Source organism: Artibeus jamaicensis, unplaced genomic scaffold (assembly GCF_021234435.1).
Source record: "Artibeus jamaicensis isolate MK-2021 breed Jamaican fruit bat unplaced genomic scaffold, CSHL_Jam_final contig_465, whole genome shotgun sequence".
Lineage (NCBI taxonomy): Eukaryota > Metazoa > Chordata > Mammalia > Chiroptera > Phyllostomidae > Artibeus > Artibeus jamaicensis.
This window is the reverse complement of record NW_026521843.1, coordinates 14,832,238-14,851,360: the sequence shown is the minus strand read 5'-3', so window position 1 is coordinate 14,851,360 and position 19,123 is coordinate 14,832,238. Positions and strand designations below refer to the sequence as shown.

The 19,123-nt window shown below is 42.5% G+C and overlaps 1 protein-coding gene across 1 annotated transcript; it reads left to right on the top strand.

Moving 5' to 3' along the window:
• Positions 1 to 1,219: 1,219 nt before the first annotated feature.
• PPM1G (protein phosphatase, Mg2+/Mn2+ dependent 1G) lies at positions 1,220 to 18,707 on the top strand. The gene is made up of 10 exons (XM_037146650.2): positions 1,220 to 1,514; positions 13,543 to 13,612; positions 14,081 to 14,166; positions 14,500 to 14,632; positions 15,276 to 15,688; positions 16,221 to 16,352; positions 16,708 to 16,942; positions 17,275 to 17,404; positions 17,682 to 17,784; positions 18,088 to 18,707. Exons 1-10 carry the CDS (start codon positions 1,395 to 1,397, stop codon positions 18,292 to 18,294), a joined length of 1,629 nt encoding a protein of 542 aa, XP_037002545.1. The 5' UTR covers positions 1,220 to 1,394; the 3' UTR covers positions 18,295 to 18,707.
• The last annotated feature ends 416 nt before the right edge of the window (positions 18,708 to 19,123 follow it).

Genomic DNA, 19,123 nt, shown 5'->3' with positions numbered 1-19,123 from the left:
AAATCCAATTTATTGCTAAATCCTATTGATTCCTTATCGTCAATTTGTTCCTTCATCTCTATTCCCACTGCCACCACCCTAGTCCCAGCCCTTCTCACGGCACGTTTAGATGAAGAGCCCTTTAACCAGTTATTCTCCAGACTTTCTCCCCTGAATCGACTGCACACGAAGAAGACTAGACTCACGGTCCTAAAATGCTATTCCAGGGTAACAGTGAAGTCCAGGTCACCCATCTTGGCACTAAGGACCATCTCCATCCAACGCTACTACATAAAATCACTTTCCAACCAGGCTAGCCAGCTTCCTCAAAAAATCTTCCTAAACGCACTTCACAATCTCTCCTCATCCGTGCAACCTCGGAACATCCTGATTCCCTTCCGCCCCGCCCTCCCCATCCCAGAATGCATTCTCGAGGCACCCTGACGTCTCCAGCAACAGCGCATCCTCTTCTCATTTCTTCTCACCCAGCATAAAATGTGCCATACATTTCCGCACTGTATTAACTCGATTTATGTCGTAGATACGAGTCTTTCTTTTCTTTTCCTTCATTCCTTTCTGGCTTTATTTATTTATTTTCAGAGAGAGGGGAAGGGAGGGAGAAAGGGAAAAACATCAATAAGCGAGAGAAACATAGGCTGGTTGACTCTCGCGGGCCCCCAACTGGAGACCTGGCCCGCAGCCCAGACAAGTGCCCTGCACGGGAATCGAACCAGCAACCTCTCTGTTCGCTGGCCAGTGCTCAATCCGAGTCACCACAGCCAGGGCTTCATTTCCTTTTGTCGGAAAAGGCTCTCTCATATTCAACTCACATAAGCCTCGCAAAAGCCTGGCCAGGTACTTGATACGCTCAAAACTAGTCAACTTTAACCGAACGGAGTGCGGCGGAGCCTGAGGGCGCGGTGGGAAGAGAGGGGCTGGCAGCCTGGAAGACAGACTGGAAGCACCGTGTCCGACACAAAATAGCTGCCCACAGGAGAGGCGGGGGTGCGGGGGCAAAGAACTGGTAACAGATGCGAGCGAATAGCCGCCCGCGGAGTCGCGAGGGACACCCTGCGGCCGTTGGGGGCGTGACCGCGCCGGTCTCGCGGGAGCTGCCGTTGGGCGGGCCGTTGTCCCGGCGGGTGGAGCGAGTTGCTAAGGAAATGACTGCTAGCAGCGCCGGGCCGCGCCGCGCCGCGCCGCGCCGGCCGGGCGGGGTCTGGAGAGGCGCCGTTTCCGCTTCCGCTCCCTCTCCTCAGCCTTCCCGTTACCGCCTCCTGGCCGGCCTCGCGCCTTTCACCGGCACCTTGCGTCGTCGCGCCGCCTGGCCCGCTACTGCCACGCGCGCCCCCGGGGCTCCCGGCTACGGCGCCGGCTCGGGTCGCGCTCCGCTCGCCTGTCCCTGAGCCGCCGCCATGGGTGCCTACCTTTCCCAGCCCAACACGGTGAAATGCTCCGGGGACGGGGTCGGCGCACCACGCCTGCCGCTACCCTACGGCTTCTCCGCCATGCAAGGCTGGCGTGTCTCTATGGAGGTGACGCGGGAGGGATTCGTAGACTGGTCGCGGGAGGGCGGGAACCCGATGAAGAAAAAGGGAGCAGGGGGATGGGGTCGTCCCCGGGGAAGGGTCCGAATTGAGAGCCTGAGTCCGCAGCGGCAGACAAGCAGGCCCGGGGCCGAGAGGGAGTGCCGGTGCTTGGGCACCCTGTGCTGGTGGCCAGCTTGGTGGTGAGGTCTTTGCCATGTGGAGAGAGGCATCTTCCGCCAACTGAGCGCCCCTCTCCCCGTGCCTTCGCGCCATCCTCTTGTGCCAGCACAGCTCTCCAGGCTCATAAACGGTGTGAGGTTTAGTGTGGGAGTAAAGATGAAAAGAGGGACTATTTGTTCATTTACTTTTGCGAGGAAGAGGCAAGTATATATGAGTGACTGTACTTTATATATTTTTTAAAAATATATGTGCGAGGCCTCTGGGCGAGGAGTTTGACAGTGAAAGGAAGCCCCGGCGAATAGTAGTCTGTTTCAAGTTCTTAGTACTTAGTTGCCCTGCGCACCGCATGTTAATTTCAGAGGCTCAACGTGACCTCCAAGAATTGTCACTGTGTATCCTCCTCGGGACCTTTTACAGCGTTTGGGAAACTTGAATTGTGTCCATCAGTAATACTCCTTTTTAAAATTATGCTCAATATTTTTTTTCTCAATTGGGATTTTTCGAAAACTTCATTGTCATTTGCCTGTGCTTATAGTTTATAGTTTTCTTGATTTAGTCATTTCTTTTTTTTTTTTTGTCTTAACCTGCAGAGAACGGGATTTTCTTTTCTAGGAAACTTCACTTCGAGTAAAGGGGGAAAAGTCTGGGTGTAAAGGAGTACTATTGGGCGAAATGGATTTGAAACTACAAAGAACAGGGAAGACTAGGGTGGGAACGGAAGGGAAGGGAGAAAGACCTGTGTAAGATGTGTCTTTGTGACGATTATTTTGAGATCTATGCAGAGGGGCTCAGGAAATGCTTTAATTACGTCCGATTGAAGGTTTATCCGCTTACTAGGTGGGCTTCAGGTAACAGACTAATATTGACTCCCTTGGGAATTTCTTCAAATCCTTCGCTCCTCCCTGTGGTTAGCTCTGGAATGACAGTATAAACTTAAAGGTTTGTTCTCACTCAGACTCAATCACTATACTCCCAACAGACTTTAAACCATTCTATCTTTAGGTATAAGTGTCAAGATTGGAGGTAATCCTATAGTTCATCTTATCTATAGGGTTGGCCAAAAAGTTCGCTTGTTTTTTTCCGGAAGATGGCTCTAGTAGCACTTAGTTGTCTTTAACTTCATTGGAAACAATTTTGTTAGATTGTTTTCTATTGTGACAGCTGTCATATCAGCGTGCATTTAAAAAAAACTTATTAATATTGAAGATGGAAGAAAATATGCAACATTATGGGCATATTATGCTTCATTATTTCAAGAAAGGTAAAAACACAACTGAAATGCAGACAAAGATTGCAATGTATAGCAAAGGTGGTGTGACTGATCAAACCTGTCAGAAGTGGTTTGTGAAGTTTTTTGTCCTGGATAGTTCTGGCTGGATGATGCTCCATAGTCAGGTAGACCAGTTGAAGTTGATAGTGATCAAATTAATACATTGAGAACATTCAGCATTATAACACATGGGAGATAGCCACCATACTAAAAAATCCAAATCAATAAAGTTATTGGTGAAAATGGAAAATGTGTCTTTTATTTTAGGGAAAAAACTAAACAGACCTTTTGGCCAACCCAGTAGTTTAGTTCCCACATTTAACAGCTCAGAAGTTGAGGCCCCAGATGAAATAGTCAAGACACTTACATTTATCATCCGTGCCAACCTGAAGTGTAACGTCCATATTTTACTGTGGTACACAGTATGAGCTTACAGAGTGCTTGGTACATGTAGTTATCTGACTGTTAGAAATAACTGGATGTAATTTCAGAAGGAAAACATTTATGAAAGGCTAGAGTTTGGGTTATTTGGGAGTTTACTGGCTGCATTTCTATGGCATTCTCTGTTAAGATTTGAGGTGCCTAATCTCAAATCTCATATTACAATAGGAAGGCTTTTCCTTAGGTTTCTCATTCCATATTTCCCATTTTCCTGTCTGCTGTGGTTTTTCCATTTGTTTAGTACTCTTCTTTCCTGTTTTCTTTATGGATTTGATATTCAGTTTTCCAAGTCATTTGCCCAGTGATTCTGTGCTTTTTGCTTCTGTGCAGGGCATTTCCCTTTATTTTTGGTCTTTCCTTGGTAGTTAGAAAATGACCTTTTTTCCTTCAGGGGCTTTTTGGTTTGTAGAGATTTTGTTAGACTATTTCTTAGATCCTGATCTTCCTTTTGGGAGATAACCACTTAGGTTTTGCTGAAACTTACCTTTTTCAAATAGTTAAATATACCTAATCATACCCTCTCCAGGTCTGTTTGGGACCTTATTCTCCTTCCTTGGTACTTTTCCTTTTGGTTTTGTTTTTTTGTTTCTCCCTAAAGTACAACACAGTTTTCTTTGGTATGGCAAGGAAATAAGTATGACTTCTGGCCTCTTGAGTTAATCTTAGCTTTTCACAAAGTATACCTCTGATTCCACCAATTAAGTCTATTGACCTTATTTGCTTGGTCCTAATGATTCAGTTGAGGTTAGTTTATCATACCAATACACATTACAAAGGTTGCTAAAATTCTAACTCAGATTCAGCCAAAGAGAGTACTATTTTACACTCTTGAGGCAAGGATGGCAGTTGTTAATAGCTGACACTTTACACTTTCTGCCTCTCTTTAGCCCCTCTTCATCAGGATGTTTTGAGGAGGAGTAATCAAAATACCATAGTTGGTGTTACCTTCCTTTCTTCCTACTCCCTGGCTTGGAGGGCCCCTCAAGTTGGTAGAGGTATTATGTGTTCTGGGGGTTAAGAGGTAGACTGTGGAGTGGTTCCTTAAGAAACGTGTGTGGAAAGGCTCTCAGTTTTTGGTGACTAATGAGAAGTCCAGCCTGAAATAGAGTCTACAAGGGACAAAGGCACTTGTAGTTTTTGGTTGTGAGGTTCTTTGAAAGTGACAAAATTGCTTTCTGTGGGGAATTAAGATTTTTAAAAAACATTTCTACTAATAATATTTGCCCTTTTTTCAAGGCAGTATCAGTACCTAGAGTATAACTTTGAGTAGGCTTTTTGTTCACTGCTGGTTATTAACAGTCATAGAGGGTCATCTAGAATTGAATGTCAATAATGTTGAGTACAAAATTCTTTGGATGTCTGCATGACGGTTTAATTGTATTAATGGGCAAAAATATAAAAATATAAAATAAGCTACCTTAAGCATGCTGTGGGGTTCCACTTGAGAGAGGACATCTGAGGATGAAGGACATTTGTGTCTGATCCTGAGATTAGTGTCTCATATGTAGCTTAAAGCACTTTTTACTTACTGAAACAGGTTAGAATTCCTTTGTCTAGGATGCAGGTAAGCAACTTTCATTATAGGGCATGCTTTTCATTTCATTAGCATACAGTACCTCTTCTTCACAGTTCAGAGATAGTATGAAATGATGTCAAAGTTCTGCCCATAAATATGGAGAAATTGTTTTCTACTGTACTGTTCCTTTATAACTTCTCAAGTGACTGGTTTGGGGTACAATCAGAACTTATTCCTCAAGATGGAAAGAATAGTTTACATAAATTATTTGTATTGCCCAATCTCCTAGCAGTTGTTAGTTACTACTGCTTCTCTATCCCTGATCCTCTTTGCGGTTATCATCTTGGAATTATACTTTGAGAGGTAAGAACTTGATTTTGAGTGTAGAAATTTAACAGATTTGATGAGTGGCTCATCTCATTTTAAGCTGCCAACCAAATTGTGCTCTCTGGGAAGCACAAACTTTAGAACTGAATTTAATCTGGGTCAAAGACGAAGTATATAACTTAATGACACATAGTATTTGAAAATGTATATACAGGTCACTTTTAAAATAACATTGAAATATAATTCACATACCATATACATTTTTTAAAGATTTTATTTATTTATTTTTAGAGAGAGAGGGAGAGAGGCATCAGTGTGTGGTTGCTGCTCATGCACCCGCTACTGGGGACCTGGTCTGCAAACCAGGCATGTGCCCTGACTGGGAATGAAACCAGTGACTCTAGTTCTCAGGCCAGCATTCAGTCCACTGAGCCACACCAGCCAGGGCCACATACCATATACATTTAAAGTGTACATTTGAGTGGTTAATTTATTCAGAGTTCTGTAACCAGCACCACTATCAATTTTTGAACATTTTCATAACCTCCAAAAGAAACCTTGTAACCATTACGAAGTTACTCCTTATCCTCCCTCCTCTAATCCAGCAAGCGCTAATTTACATTATGTCTATTGATTTGCCTATTCCAAACATTTCATATAAGTGGAATTATATGTCACTTTTTTTTTTAAGATTTTATTTATTTATCTTTAGAGGGGAAGGGAAGGAGAGAAGGAGAGAATATCAATGTATGGTTGCATCCCAGCAGGGAGTCCCCTGCTGGGAACTGGCCTGCAGTCCAGGCATGTGCCCTGACTGGGAATCAAACTGCGATCCTCTGGTTCAGAGGCCCGTGCTCAGTCCACTGAGCTACACCAGCCAGGGCTATATGTCACTTTTTAAAAAAATATCTGAAATTAATCATACTGTTTATTTCTGGCAAGAACGAATAAAACAAGACTAGCTCTTTTTCATGCACCATCATATTTGTCTTGAACTCAACCTCGTGATATATTTATAGAGAATAAAGTCTGAGAGAATATGTTTGAATATTTTTTAAATATTTTTAACCAGAAAATACTGAAGCCTGAATTCATTTTAGGTCCTGTTGACTTCAGTGCTGCTTCTCAACTAGGGCATCACAGAAGTCTTAAAATACTGGAATGTTGCGAGATGCATCTCCATGAAACACTGAGGGATAAGATGATCTATTAAGAATTGGATTATTTTCTTTTTTATTTTCACCAGTAACTTGATTTGGATATTTTGAGTATGTTGGCTGTCTCCCACTATTGTCTTCCAGGGCATAGAGTACAGGGGTGCTGCTAAATAGCTTTCACTTTTTATGTCTGTTTTTTACTAATATTATTAAGGGTTATCCATGTATCATTAGTCAGTACTAAATACCTTTTTATGGCTGAATAATATAATACAATATGCCATTTTGTGGTCATTTTGTTTATCCATCACTTGATATGATGCTATGAACATTAATGTGCAAGTTTTTGTGTCTCAATAAGTTTTTTATTTCTCTTGAGTATATAGTATATATCTAGGAGTAGAATTGCTGTTTCATGTAGTAACTCCATGTTTAACGTTTTGAGGAACTGCCTAACTATTTTCCAAAGTGATTGTACCAGAAGTGCCAGTTTCTCCACATCCTCCTTTTACTTGTTATTATCTGTCTTTTATTTTGGTGTATAATGTTTGAGCACCTCTTCTTGTGCTTACTGGCCATTTATATATCTTCAGAGCAGTGTCTATTTAGATTCTTTGTCCATTTTTAATTGGATTGTCTTTTTTCTTTTTACTGAGATTGAGTCCTTTCTAAATTCTGGGTATAAGTCCCTTACCAGGTAGTATTTGCAAGTATTTTCTCCCACTCTGCCCTTCTGCTTTCTTGTTCAAGCTTTTGAGTTTATCAAGAATTTTATAGTTTTAGTTTTTATATTCAGGTCTATGATCCATTTTGAGTTATTTTTTTGTGTATGGTGTAAGGAAGGGATCCAGCTTCAAACTTTGGCATGTGGATATCTAGTTATCTCAACACCATTTGTGAAAAAGCCTCTTTCCCCTTATAGAAATTATCTTGACATCACTGTTGAAGGTCAGTTAACCATAAATATGAGGGTTTCTTATGCCATTCCACTGATCTGTGTACCTGTTGTTATGCCAGTACCCCATTGTCTTGGTTGCTGTAGTTTTGTGGTAAGTTTTCAAATGAGGAAGTATACATATGCATATCTTCCAACTTTGCTCTTTTACTTGTTCTTTTATGGGTCTCTTGCCTTTCCACATAAGTTTTAGGATCAGCTTCTTAATTTCTGTATAAAAGTCACCCGTGATTTTGTTAGGGGTTGTTTGTGCTAATCTGTAGATCAATTGAGTAGTATTACTACTCTAACATGATTAAGTCTGTAGTTTTGTTATGGTGTCTGCCTGGCTTTGGTATCAGCATAATACTGACCTCATAGAATTCATTGGGAAGTGTTGTCTCCTCTTCTGTATTTTGAAAGATTTTATGAAGAATTTGTATCAATTCTTTAGATTCTTGGTAGAATTCACCAGTGAAACCATCTGAGACTGGATCCTTTGTGAAGGATCTCTTGGAGGCGGTGAGACTAACTGGACTCTAAGGAAAGAGTATAACAGACAAATGAGGTGGAGGAAAACAGGAGAAGAAACAGTATTAGAAGAAGGGATAGGAAGAAGGACTCTGAGGAAGGCATGCTTACTCTGCTCAGCTCGGGTGGTCAGTGTCGAGTTCTTTTGAGGAACAGTTATGAGAGGTAAGAGATTAGGTTATAGAAATGGGTAGGAGTGGTGTTGCGTGCCTTAAGTTTCCAGTAGGTTGTAGGGAATAAGTCTTATATGCGGTAGAATCCACTGAAGGTTCCAGAAATAAAATGTCATATTAGGAAGATTAATTCGGCAGTTGAATGTATACAGGTTGGATTCCAAGGGGCAGAAGGTAGAGACAGGAGAGGAGTTAAACTACTAAGTAAAGTAATTCAGGATCAGAGTTGCTAAGGAAAACTCAGCAGAACTTAGTGATGGAAGGTGGGAGACAGCCAGGAAATGAAGTGGGACCTTTATTAAGTGTTGCCTGGGAGAGTTAAGATTTCTTTGACAGAAATAAGACCTGTAGGGGAAGCTCTAATTTTTTGGAGACTGCTGAGTTCCTATTACCTATGTTAAGTTTGAGGTAGAGAAGGGACATCTGATAGTAACAGGCATTTGAAGTATAGAACTAAAGTTCTTCACAGAACCCAAGAGAACTTTCAAAAAAGCTGATGTGGTTTGTACTATTTGATTATATACAATGGCTGGGGTGAATAAAGCCTGCAGAATAGCTCTTTGGATTGCTATTAAGGTTTTTGTCTGCTTTGTGAAGTAAGGTCTTAGAGGAGAAGGGTTTGAAGATTAGGAGTTTAAGCAGAAATGTTAAACTAGAAAGAGGACAAATACTGCTTTTGTCCTTCTCCTTCACTGCAAAGTGAAGGAGAAATTTTGAGGTGGAATGGGGGAGATATTAATATATTTGAGTCAATGGAGAATACAGGAAAAATGGTAAATGTAGTAGTGACCACAATTAACATGATTTCATGACATCTTATGACTACCAGACTTAGTGGCTCTGATTCAGGGGTAAAGAAAGCAGTTGGTCAGGTTATACAAGGTTGGATGAGGTCTTCTAGATTACTAAGAGACAGTGTTGAAATACTTGGGTTTGGTTCAGAAAGGGACGGAGGAGAGAAAGAAAGGCAAGGCCAAAGGTAGGGAGGCTGTGATCAACGATGTAGAGGGGGAATTTGAGGTGCTTAGAGAAGGTAGAACAGTTCCAAGTGATAAAAGATTCGAAATGCCTCGCTAAGAAGTGGAGGAGAAGGGAATGTGGAGTAGTTCTAGGAAATGAGACCTCAAGGCCTAAGATGAATCTTTACAGAGGGCTTTCCTCTTTGAGAATAAGCAGAGAAGAAAAATGTGAGCCAGGTACTACATTTCACAGCAGAATATACATATTTATATGTTAAATTCCAGTTTAAAAGGACTTTGACATGTTTTGCATCATCTTCACAATAGTCCTGTGATGGTATGGGCAAGGTAGATTTTCTTATTCCATTTTATAGATGATGAAGTTAAGGCAAGAGATGGCTGGGCAGAGATCATGCAGTGTGTGGTAGCATGGCTACTCAAGGCCAGTTCATGGGTTTTAGTGATCTTTTCATTATTATTCAGAATGGAATAGTACTGTTTAATGTACAAAAATTAAGAATGTAAAAAAATTATTACCCAAAGTTTACTTTCCACTAAGTTTAATGTACAAAAATGAAAATGTACAGAAATTAAATGTATAAAAACGAAAAATGTAAAAAAAAGTTATTACCCAGAGTTTACTTTCCACTAAGTTTAATGTACAAAAATGAAAATGTACAGAATTAGTATGTAAAAAAGTTATTACCCAGAGTTTACTTTCCACTAAGTTTTAATACATGGTCTTCCAGACTTGTAGCATATACATAGAGGCACTTTTTTTTCCCTTTTTATTACTTAATATTCAAGGTCCAGCAGAAGTAACGCCTGCTTGAGTGTGGTTGGTAGGGTAATAATATGGGTGTAATAATTTATAGCTTTAATTTGAACATCTCACCTAAAATATCATATGGTGTGCTTGAGTGTGGTATTGTTGTGTTACAGAATTATATGCTTATGATTTTGTAATAAAAAGGGGGCATTTTTTTGTGCCAGATCCTGTATTATGAACTCATTTTCATATTAATTTGAATTCACCATTTCTAGCAGCTTTCTGTCTTCCACTGGAAGGATGTACCATTTGTAATATAATCTAATCATGGAAATTTAGATGGTTATAAGTGTTTTATTATAAATAATGCTGTAATGAACATTGTTTTACATATCTTTATACCCTTGTCTTACTGCTTCTGTAAAATAAACTTTTAGAAGTTAGATTATTAAAGGGCATGCACATTTAGGATTTTGATACATGTTATTACCAAGTTGCCTTCTAGGAAAGCTATACTCATTTGTATTCCTGTTGATAAGGATATGAGAATGTGATTTTACTTTACTCTTACCACCACTCTATATTTTTTATCTTTTTCATCCTAATTGCAGGAAAAGATATTTTCTTGTTTTTAATTTCATCCCTTTGATTACTATTGAAGTTAAATATTTTTTCATGTGTTCAGTGAGGCTAGATCTTCTGCTTCAAGATCATGTGCTCTTCTGAGGAACAGATGAAGTCTAGAGATGTTTTAAGTAAAGGTGTGGGTTCACAAGAGATGGTACAGCTGTGATCTGGAGTCTCATTGCAAGACAGAGAAAGACCAGTTGATTCTCTTGTTCCACTGGGAAGGACTGGGCAGGAAGCCCGCTCCTTCCTCCCCTACCCAAAAGTGGATTTTGTGGGACAGGTTTCTCAAATTTTAGTAATACATTTAAAAAATACTTAATTTACTTTTGAAAAAGCTAAACATTCCTGTGATTGAGTCTCACATCCCTCTGCACTCACGTGCCCTCCCATAGTTAACTGCTTTTAATTCATTTTCTGTGTATCCTGGTAGTGTTACAATATGAAAAGATACATTCCTGTGCTTCTTCTTAGAAAGCAGCTTACTAAATATATCACTGTGCAGTTTGCTTTATTTAACAAAATACCTTGGAGATCTTCCATGGATTTTTTTTTTTTTTTTAAGGAAAGCAATATTGTGGAATTCCAGTATTTACTAATGTTTTTTTTCATTTTACTTATTTGTTTTTAGAGGGGGGGAAGAGAGAGAGAAAGAGGAAGAGAAACATGGATGTTTGAGAGATACATTGATTTATTATTGCCTGTTGCACACCCCCAACTGGGGACCTGGCCCACAACCCAGGCTTGTGTCCTAACTGGGAATTGAACTGGTGACCCTTTGGTTCACAGGCTGGCACTCAATCCACTGAGCCACACCAGCCAAGACTAAAATTTTAATTTAATGTTACTGGAATGTGTACAAATACAAAACTGCATATAAATTTCATGCCAACAAACCACACCAGAAAACAACAGAATTAATATCAACATTAACACGACATACCATTTTTGTGGAAGCTAATTAGACACAGCATGATTTAGGTAGTGATTACAGAGGTAGTTTTTTTTCTTTCTTTTTTTTTTTTAATCCTCACCTGAGGACATTTTTTCATTGCTTGTAGAGAGAGAGGAGGGAGAAACATCAATGAGAGAGAGAAGCATGACTAGGTTGCCTCCCATGTGCACCAGGACTGGGAATTGAACCCACAACCTAGGTATATGCCCTGACCAGGAATTGAACCCACCACCTTTTGGTTACGGGACCACACTGCAACCAACTGAGCTATACTGGCCAGGGCCTGAGGTACAGTTTCTAATGGATTTAGTATTCCTTACTATACTGCGGCCCGTGCTGATTCAGCTCTCCCACTGCTTTTCTGTAATTCAATCTAGTCCTTCTTTGTTCTACTTTTTACTTATTCCATATCACTACCATCTTCCTATATGAGTTGTAACATCATTCTGTATGATTTACCCATTTACTGTGTTTAGTTTGTATATCCCTTACTAGAATGTAAGTTTTTTAATGAAGTGTGGGGTTTTATTTTATTCAGATGTTTATCCTAAGCACTCAGAACTCATCCTGGCACATAATGGATACTCAAATATTTGATGAATGAATGAACAAATGAATTCTTAAGCACATTAAGTCTGAGAACTACTGGTAGAGGATGTTGGAGAAGTAGACAACCATAAAAGCAAGCAAGGTGTCGAGAATGGTGGTGAGAGGAGAAGGTGGCCCAGTGAGATAAGCCCTGGCTTAGAGGAAAGGGGACCCTCATGGCTGGTGGTATCGTGGTTGGAAGAGGGAGAAGGTGACCTTTGGTCTGTGGCACTCTCTAGACCCTGGGGATGTAAGAGGCAGTTGGCAGTGACCACAGATAGGCCATCAAATGCCATCCATGGCAGCCCATCAGATTTGGAGGACTTTTCTTCTGTAGACAATCAGAGTGACATAAGGAACTAGGTTTTCTGATGCCCTCCTTCCTTACCTTAAAATAACTTTTATTGTCTAGACTTTTATAGTGAAGGCATACTCTTATTTCAGGGATAACAGAAGAACCACTGCACCCAGATTTCCTAACTATTAATATAATTAGAAAATTTAAAGTGTTAATTTTTAAAAGAGGAAGGAGAACTGTTACTTATAACACAAGGGTAATCAACCTAAGTGAGTAAATAATTGATTAAAACCTTTTTGTTTGTGGAATGCACTTGAAGGGAAGGTTGGGTTGTTTTCCAAGCTGGGGCAGGGTAAGCTGTGGCACACTTTTACCTAGGTCTGACCATCTTGGTTGAACTATGGCTTAACCTGAAATATTAGTTTGGGTGACAGAGTTTTGTTATTAGAAGAATTTGATTTAAGCCTAGCCTTCCAACTGAAATGTTAGTATGGCAAGACCATTACAAACTTCTTTTCATGTGCTATGGGGCCAGTGTTGAATGATATCTCAATTCTGGCTGGGAATAGGAGATGGGAAGGCTGATTATATGGGCCATTGTAAATTCCATGTAACAAGTGCTAAACACAGCATAATTAAATAACATTACTTGTTGGGAAGATATTCTTTTGTAAATATATCTTCTGCCTACCTTGAGGGTAACTTCTTGAATGAGTTAAAATTTTGAAGGTGTTTAGATGGTGTTTTGGGTGGGCAGGGCAGAGTATAGATGTATATAGTTCAGAACATTTCTAATGCTTTCACTCAAGGCTGTTTTAGGATTCTCCTAGAAACATTTTAGGTTGGTAATGCCCTCTGGTCTGACTGTACTATCTTCTCTAGCATTTTCTTCCTTGAAGTTCACTGATTTCATGGAGTGGGTCTGGAAGTGATTTTAAAGATCCTTTATTCTGGTTCTTCCCATAGTTGCCAGACGTAGTTTGGATTTGTATCTAAAAAGGGTCAGGTCCAGAGTTCCAGCAGCCAACATTGTGCCATCTGGACTGAGATCTCCTAGGCCGAGGCTGCTAGACTGCAGAGGTGGTGACCCGATTCATCTCTCTTCTTTCCTTCCTCCTTCCTCGTGTTCCTCCCCCTCCCCCCCTTACTCTTCCTTTCTCCCTCCCCTATATTTTTCTTAGTTTACTTTTTCATCTTATTTGTAGGCCATGTAGGTCAGCTAGGGAACACAGTCCTCATGACTTGAGGTACACAAAGAAGACTATCCTTTGACCTTGAGAAATGCTAATTATGCTTTTCTTTTTCCTAGGATGCTCACAATTGTATTCCTGAGCTGGACAGTGAGACAGCCATGTTTTCTGTCTACGATGGACATGGAGGTAACTTTAGCAGATTATATTAGTAACATTCTAACACTCTAATTCCAGACTTTATAGGGCAAGAACAGGTCCTTGTTCTTCTACTTTCCAAGGTTCTGGTCCTCAGATACCATTTTCTGTCTGGTGCTCTTTTTCCCTATTCTACCATTCTTCCTTCCCCATAGGATATTGTATTGATTCATAATCTCACTTAGGCCTAGTTGTGATCCAAGAAAGCCTCTTCCTACATTAGCTTTTTTTTTTTTTCCCACTGAAAACTAAGTATGCAAGTAAAAAACAATAACACAAGGAATATATTAATATAACCTTGAGAGAGGTGATGGTGAAGTCCATTTTCTGAGTCAGAACTGTTCAGACATCTTTTAAATAGGTTTTGGTTGTGCTCTTCAACCCCTGGGGTTTACTCCAGTATGGCATATAGATAATACATTACTTTCAGTGCTCTGGGTGACCTTACATTTCTTCCAGGGGAGGAAGTTGCCTTGTATTGTGCCAAATATCTTCCTGATATCATCAAAGATCAGAAGGCCTACAAAGAAGGCAAGCTACAGAAGGTCTGTCTTCCCACAATGTTTACTCTTCACTTCTGCAGGCTTTCACTTGTTTTCCAGTTCTTGGCTTTTCCTTTCTCATTGACACCTAGCTGCTTCTTAAAGAACCCTGTGCGTAAAATGAGCTTATTCCCCCTTGGGCCTTTTTAGAGCTGTCTTATCATTCCCAGGTCGCTGAACTATGTTTTATTTGTATATGAGTGTCTCCGAGTTGTGGTGGATCATACTCTAATTTGCACCTCATCCTTGTGACCAGGATTCTCTATATGGGCAATTTATTTTATGCCCGCTGTGCTTTTTTCTACACTGGCATCATACTCTTTTGCTTATATTCAGGCTTTGGAAGATGCCTTCTTGGCTATTGATGCCAAACTGACCACTGAGGAAGTCATTAAGGAGCTGGCACAGATGGCAGGGCGACCCACTGAGGATGAAGATGAGAAAGAAAAAGTAGCTGATGAAGATGATGGTGAGTGTGGCATCTCTTGTTTGAGAGGAAATTGACTTTTTAAAAAAGTACTATACTTTAGTATAAATTATTTATGCATCAATTCTAAGGATAACGGGGACCTGGAGAGTCCTCATATTAAAGAACTCTGTGTTCTCCTGCATTACATGTGATTATGAAAAGGAGAAAGAGAACCTCTGTTGAGTGCCTAGTGTTATTGTTGTAAGCATTTTTATGTACATTATCTTTTGTCACTGTGATGGGGTCTTCCTGGTTCCTGTAATGTTTATGTGACCTTTTTTCAAGACTGGAGCTGTCATTAGGCCCTGCAGCTGGTCATTAAGCCTGGGCTGCACGCCTAGACTGGCACTGTGGGCTTCTGGGTCCTCAGCTAGAATAGGGTTTCCAACTTCGCAATAAAAATGAGAGGCGATAAGGAAAATATAGTAACTACTGTTCCTTTGACTAAGAAGGGGGTGAAAAACAAAGGCCAAAGGACGGAAGCAGAGGGGTTTTTCTGAGACTTGATAAGTGAGAGGACCCTCAGGGGTAGGAAGTGGTGGGGAAGTTGGAACTCAGGCTACAAGGGCAGTGGATGTAGTGAGAGGGACTGATCCCCTGAGGAGTCTGGCATGGGGGCGCTGATTTAGCCTCTTACCTGCAGTGGACAATGAGGAGGCGGCACTGCTGCATGAAGAGGCTACCATGACTATTGAAGAGCTGCTGACACGCTACGGGCAGAACTGTCACAAGGGTGCTCCCCACAGCAAATCTGGAGCTGGGACAGGCGAGGAACCAGGGTCCCAGGGCCTCAATGGGGAGGCAGGATCTGAGGACCCATCTAGGGAATCTTCTTCAGAGGAAAATGGCCCCACAGCCAAGGCCCACACAGGCCTTTCCTCCAACTCGGAACGTACAGAGGCAGGCCAAGGTGGTGAGCCTCGCACTCCCACTGGTGAGGCTGGGCCTTCCTGTTCTTCAGCCTCCGACAAGCTGCCTCGAGTTGCTAAGTCCAAGTTCTTTGAGGACAGTGAGGATGAGTCAGATGAGGTGGAGGAGGAAGAGGAAGACAGCGAGGTAAGGGCCTGCAGGGGCACATAGAGGCTAAAGTTGCAGAGAGGGCCTGCTACCATCCATAGCTTTTTGACCTCATCCCCTGAGACCCACTATATTCTAAACTTTTCTTGAATTCATTATCTCCACCAACACAGGCATCATTAGTCCTCTCACCTCTTCCTTTGTTGGTAAATAGATCTATTTCTGGCCTCTCAGAGTCTGTCTCCTAGAGAGAGAACAGGAAGATGATAGTCATTACTTTGGGTATTTCCTTTTCTGGGCAACTTATTTTCTGGTTCTGTTGCCTAGAAGGTGCTTTTGGCTGACAGTCTTGGCCTTCCCCAGGGCTTTCTGCTAGGGACTGCTGAGCCCAGTTTAGGATATCAGTTAATACCAATCCCTTCCCCCAATTTCTCACCGTGATCATATAATTGCATCTTTTAGCATTTTGAGGACCTGTGTTCAGCAAGGCCTCTTTGTTTTGAGTAGGAGTTGGGGGAGTGGGGTAGGAGGTCATCCTAGTCTCAGTGGCCTGGGAACATCCCTCTGGCAGGAATGCAGTGAGGAAGAGGATGGCTATAGCAGCGAAGAAGCAGAGGAAGATGAGGATGACACCGAGGAGGCTGAAGAGGATGAGGAAGAAGAGGAAGAGATGATGGTCCCTGGGATGGAAGGCAAAGAGGAGGTGTGTGGGGAGAGGGAGCAGTACATTAAAAAAAAACAAGAGGCAGATGTGGATACCTGATTCTGATTTTGGGGGAAGGGACCCCCTTGCCATTCTAGTATTGAAGTCATGGTCATGGGGGGATTTATTCTTCAAGGGGAACTAGGGTTTGGGGGCAGAACTGGGAGGGGGGCAGAACCGTTTCTCAGAAAAGGGAGGGCGAATGATAAAGTGTCTGGAAAGATTAAATCCGTGCTCCTCCTGTGTGTTAAAACTCTCTTGGGTGAGAGGAGTGAGCATAGGCGACTGGTCAGGGGCACACTGACGAGAAGCTCGTGTCCAGAAGCTCCCATGCTGCTCCCTTTCTTCTCTTAAGCCTGGCTCTGACAGTGGTACAACAGCAGTGGTGGCTCTGATCCGAGGGAAGCAGTTGATTGTAGCCAATGCAGGAGACTCGCGCTGTGTGGTATCTGAGGCTGGCAAAGCTTTAGACATGTCCTATGACCACAAGCCAGAGGATGAAGTGGAACTAGCACGCATCAAGAATGCTGGTGGCAAGGTCACCATGGATGGGCGAGTCAACGGGGGCCTCAACCTCTCCAGAGCCATTGGTAAGGGCTTACGAACCATGGGAAAGACTTCTGGAGTCTTGTTCTCCTTTTCAGACTATGTAGTAGCAACCTTTAATCTTCATAGCCCTTGCACCTTTCCAAATATTTTTGTATCTACCACCTATATATCCTTAAATGTCTCTCTGACATCGGTAAGATGGGTATCATTTCTGGATGATGAAAAAGGCAAGTTAGTTCAAAAACCTGAATTCAGGGCTGAAACTTGAAAATCTAGAACTTGGTTCTCGTCTACTGGATTATGGAAGGGCTTCAAAGACAAGTCTGTGAGAAGTGCCCAAACTACTCATTAACAGACTATTCCTTTCCTTCAGGTGACCACTTCTACAAGAGAAACAAGAACTTGCCACCTGAGGAACAGATGATTTCAGCCCTTCCTGACATCAAGGTGCTGACTCTCACTGATGACCATGAATTCATGGTCATTGCCTGTGATGGCATCTGGTGAGCACTGGCAGAATGCCTTAGATTCCCTTTTCTCTGCAGCATTACTTTTTGTGTAGGGCTCTGAGCTGCTTTGGCTTTATCGTACCTTGAATGGCTGCATTCAGCACCTTTTGTCAAGCTGCTCTAGGTAGACAGCTGGGTATCAGGGTCCCCAAGCCTAAGGCAGAGCTGAGGACAAGCTTTGTGTTAACATTGACTTGGGCAGTCACTTCTGTCCACACTCCTCTACTCTGCTTTGGTGGGACTAAAGAAGATTTATTGTTTTTGATCCCAGGAATGTGATGAGCAGCCAGGAAGTTGTAGACTTTATTCAATCAAAGATTAGCCAGCGTGATGAAAATGGAAAGCTTCGGTTATTGTCATCCATTGTGGAAGAGGTGAGTCCCACAGTGGAGGAGAGTGCGTGTCTGGTCTGCATAGCCAAGGTTTTCTCTAAGACCAGAGCCTGGGAGGATCATACATTATAGTGACAGATGCCAGAACCTGGCTAGAAAGTTACCCTTTCCCCCCTTTCCCTGATTTACCCGTACACCTCATGGACTAGCAAATGGGCTGTTTGGTAACACCTGTTGCCCATTTTCTTCTGCCACCTTGTTTGGCAGGGCCAGCTTTCTAGTGGGACTTAGGCTTCCAGGAGGGTGTTCAGACCCTGAAGCTGTGCTACCTCACCCCTTTTGTAGCTGCTGGATCAGTGCCTGGCACCAGACACTTCTGGGGACGGTACAGGGTGTGACAACATGACCTGCATCATCATTTGCTTCAAGCCCCGAAACACGGCAGAGCTTCTGCCAGAGAGTGGCAAGCGGAAACTGGAGGAGGTGCTTTCTACTGAGGGGGCTGAAGAAAATGGCGACAGTGACAAGAAGAAGAAGGCCAGGCGGGACTAGCAGTTTTGGTTGTCCAGACCCCTGTCCCCCTAGACTGTTTTTTGAGCCCTCTGGACCTGAGACTGAGTTTTGTCTTTTTCCTTTAGCCTTAGCAGTGGTTGTGAGGTGTGCAGGGGAACTGGGTGGCTTCACTCAGCCCATTCCAAAGAGGGCTCTCCCTCCGCACAGCAGCCCGGGAGCCTCCACTGTTCTCCCCAGCCTCCTCCTCACTCCTAGGGGCTCATCGCCGGTTCTGTGCCTGTGCTCTGTTGTGTTGGAGGGAAGGACTGGAGGTTCTGGTTTTTACTCTTGTGAACTTTATTTAAGGACATTCTTTTTTATTGGCGGCTCCATGGCCCTAGCCGCTTGCACCCGCTCTCTGTTGTACACTTTCAATCAACACTTTTTCAGACTAAAGGCCAAAACCTAATCACGCCCACGGTGTCCTTTTTTTCTTTACTGCTGTCCTGTCTAGGTCACCAGGTTGCCTGGGCTTCAGACTTGACCTCATCAGTGGCATTGACCTAGCCTCTGAGTGAGTGAGTGAGTGAGTTGAGTGAGTAAGTAAGAGTGAGTCTGTATATGTGTGTGTGCACGCGCATTCCACATGCAAGCCTGTGGGGGAGACTGCGGCCCAGGTGTTTTAACTCCGAGTTGCTGCCAGGCCGCCTGTCATCGCCGCTCGTTCTCACCACCTCCTAGAGCCAGGAATAATTTCCTCGTTACGCCATGAAGGCATCAGGACCTGTTAGGTGGCCCTTAGGACAAAACCGGGGCTGCACTTAAGCACTTTTCAGCCGGTTTCTACTTGGTCTCTGATTGGCTCTCCTAGTCTCACATCACAATCACT

Coding starts and splice junctions, on each gene's coding strand:
- PPM1G (XM_037146650.2), top strand. CDS start 1,395: ATGGGTGCCTACCTTTCCCAGCCCAACACGGTGAAATGCTCCGGGGAC. Junction 16,943..17,274: donor CAACCTCTCCAGAGCCATTG/GTAAGGGCTTAC, acceptor CCTTTCCTTCAG/GTGACCACTTCTACAAGAGA. Junction 17,405..17,681: donor ATTGCCTGTGATGGCATCTG/GTGAGCACTGGC, acceptor TTTTGATCCCAG/GAATGTGATGAGCAGCCAGG.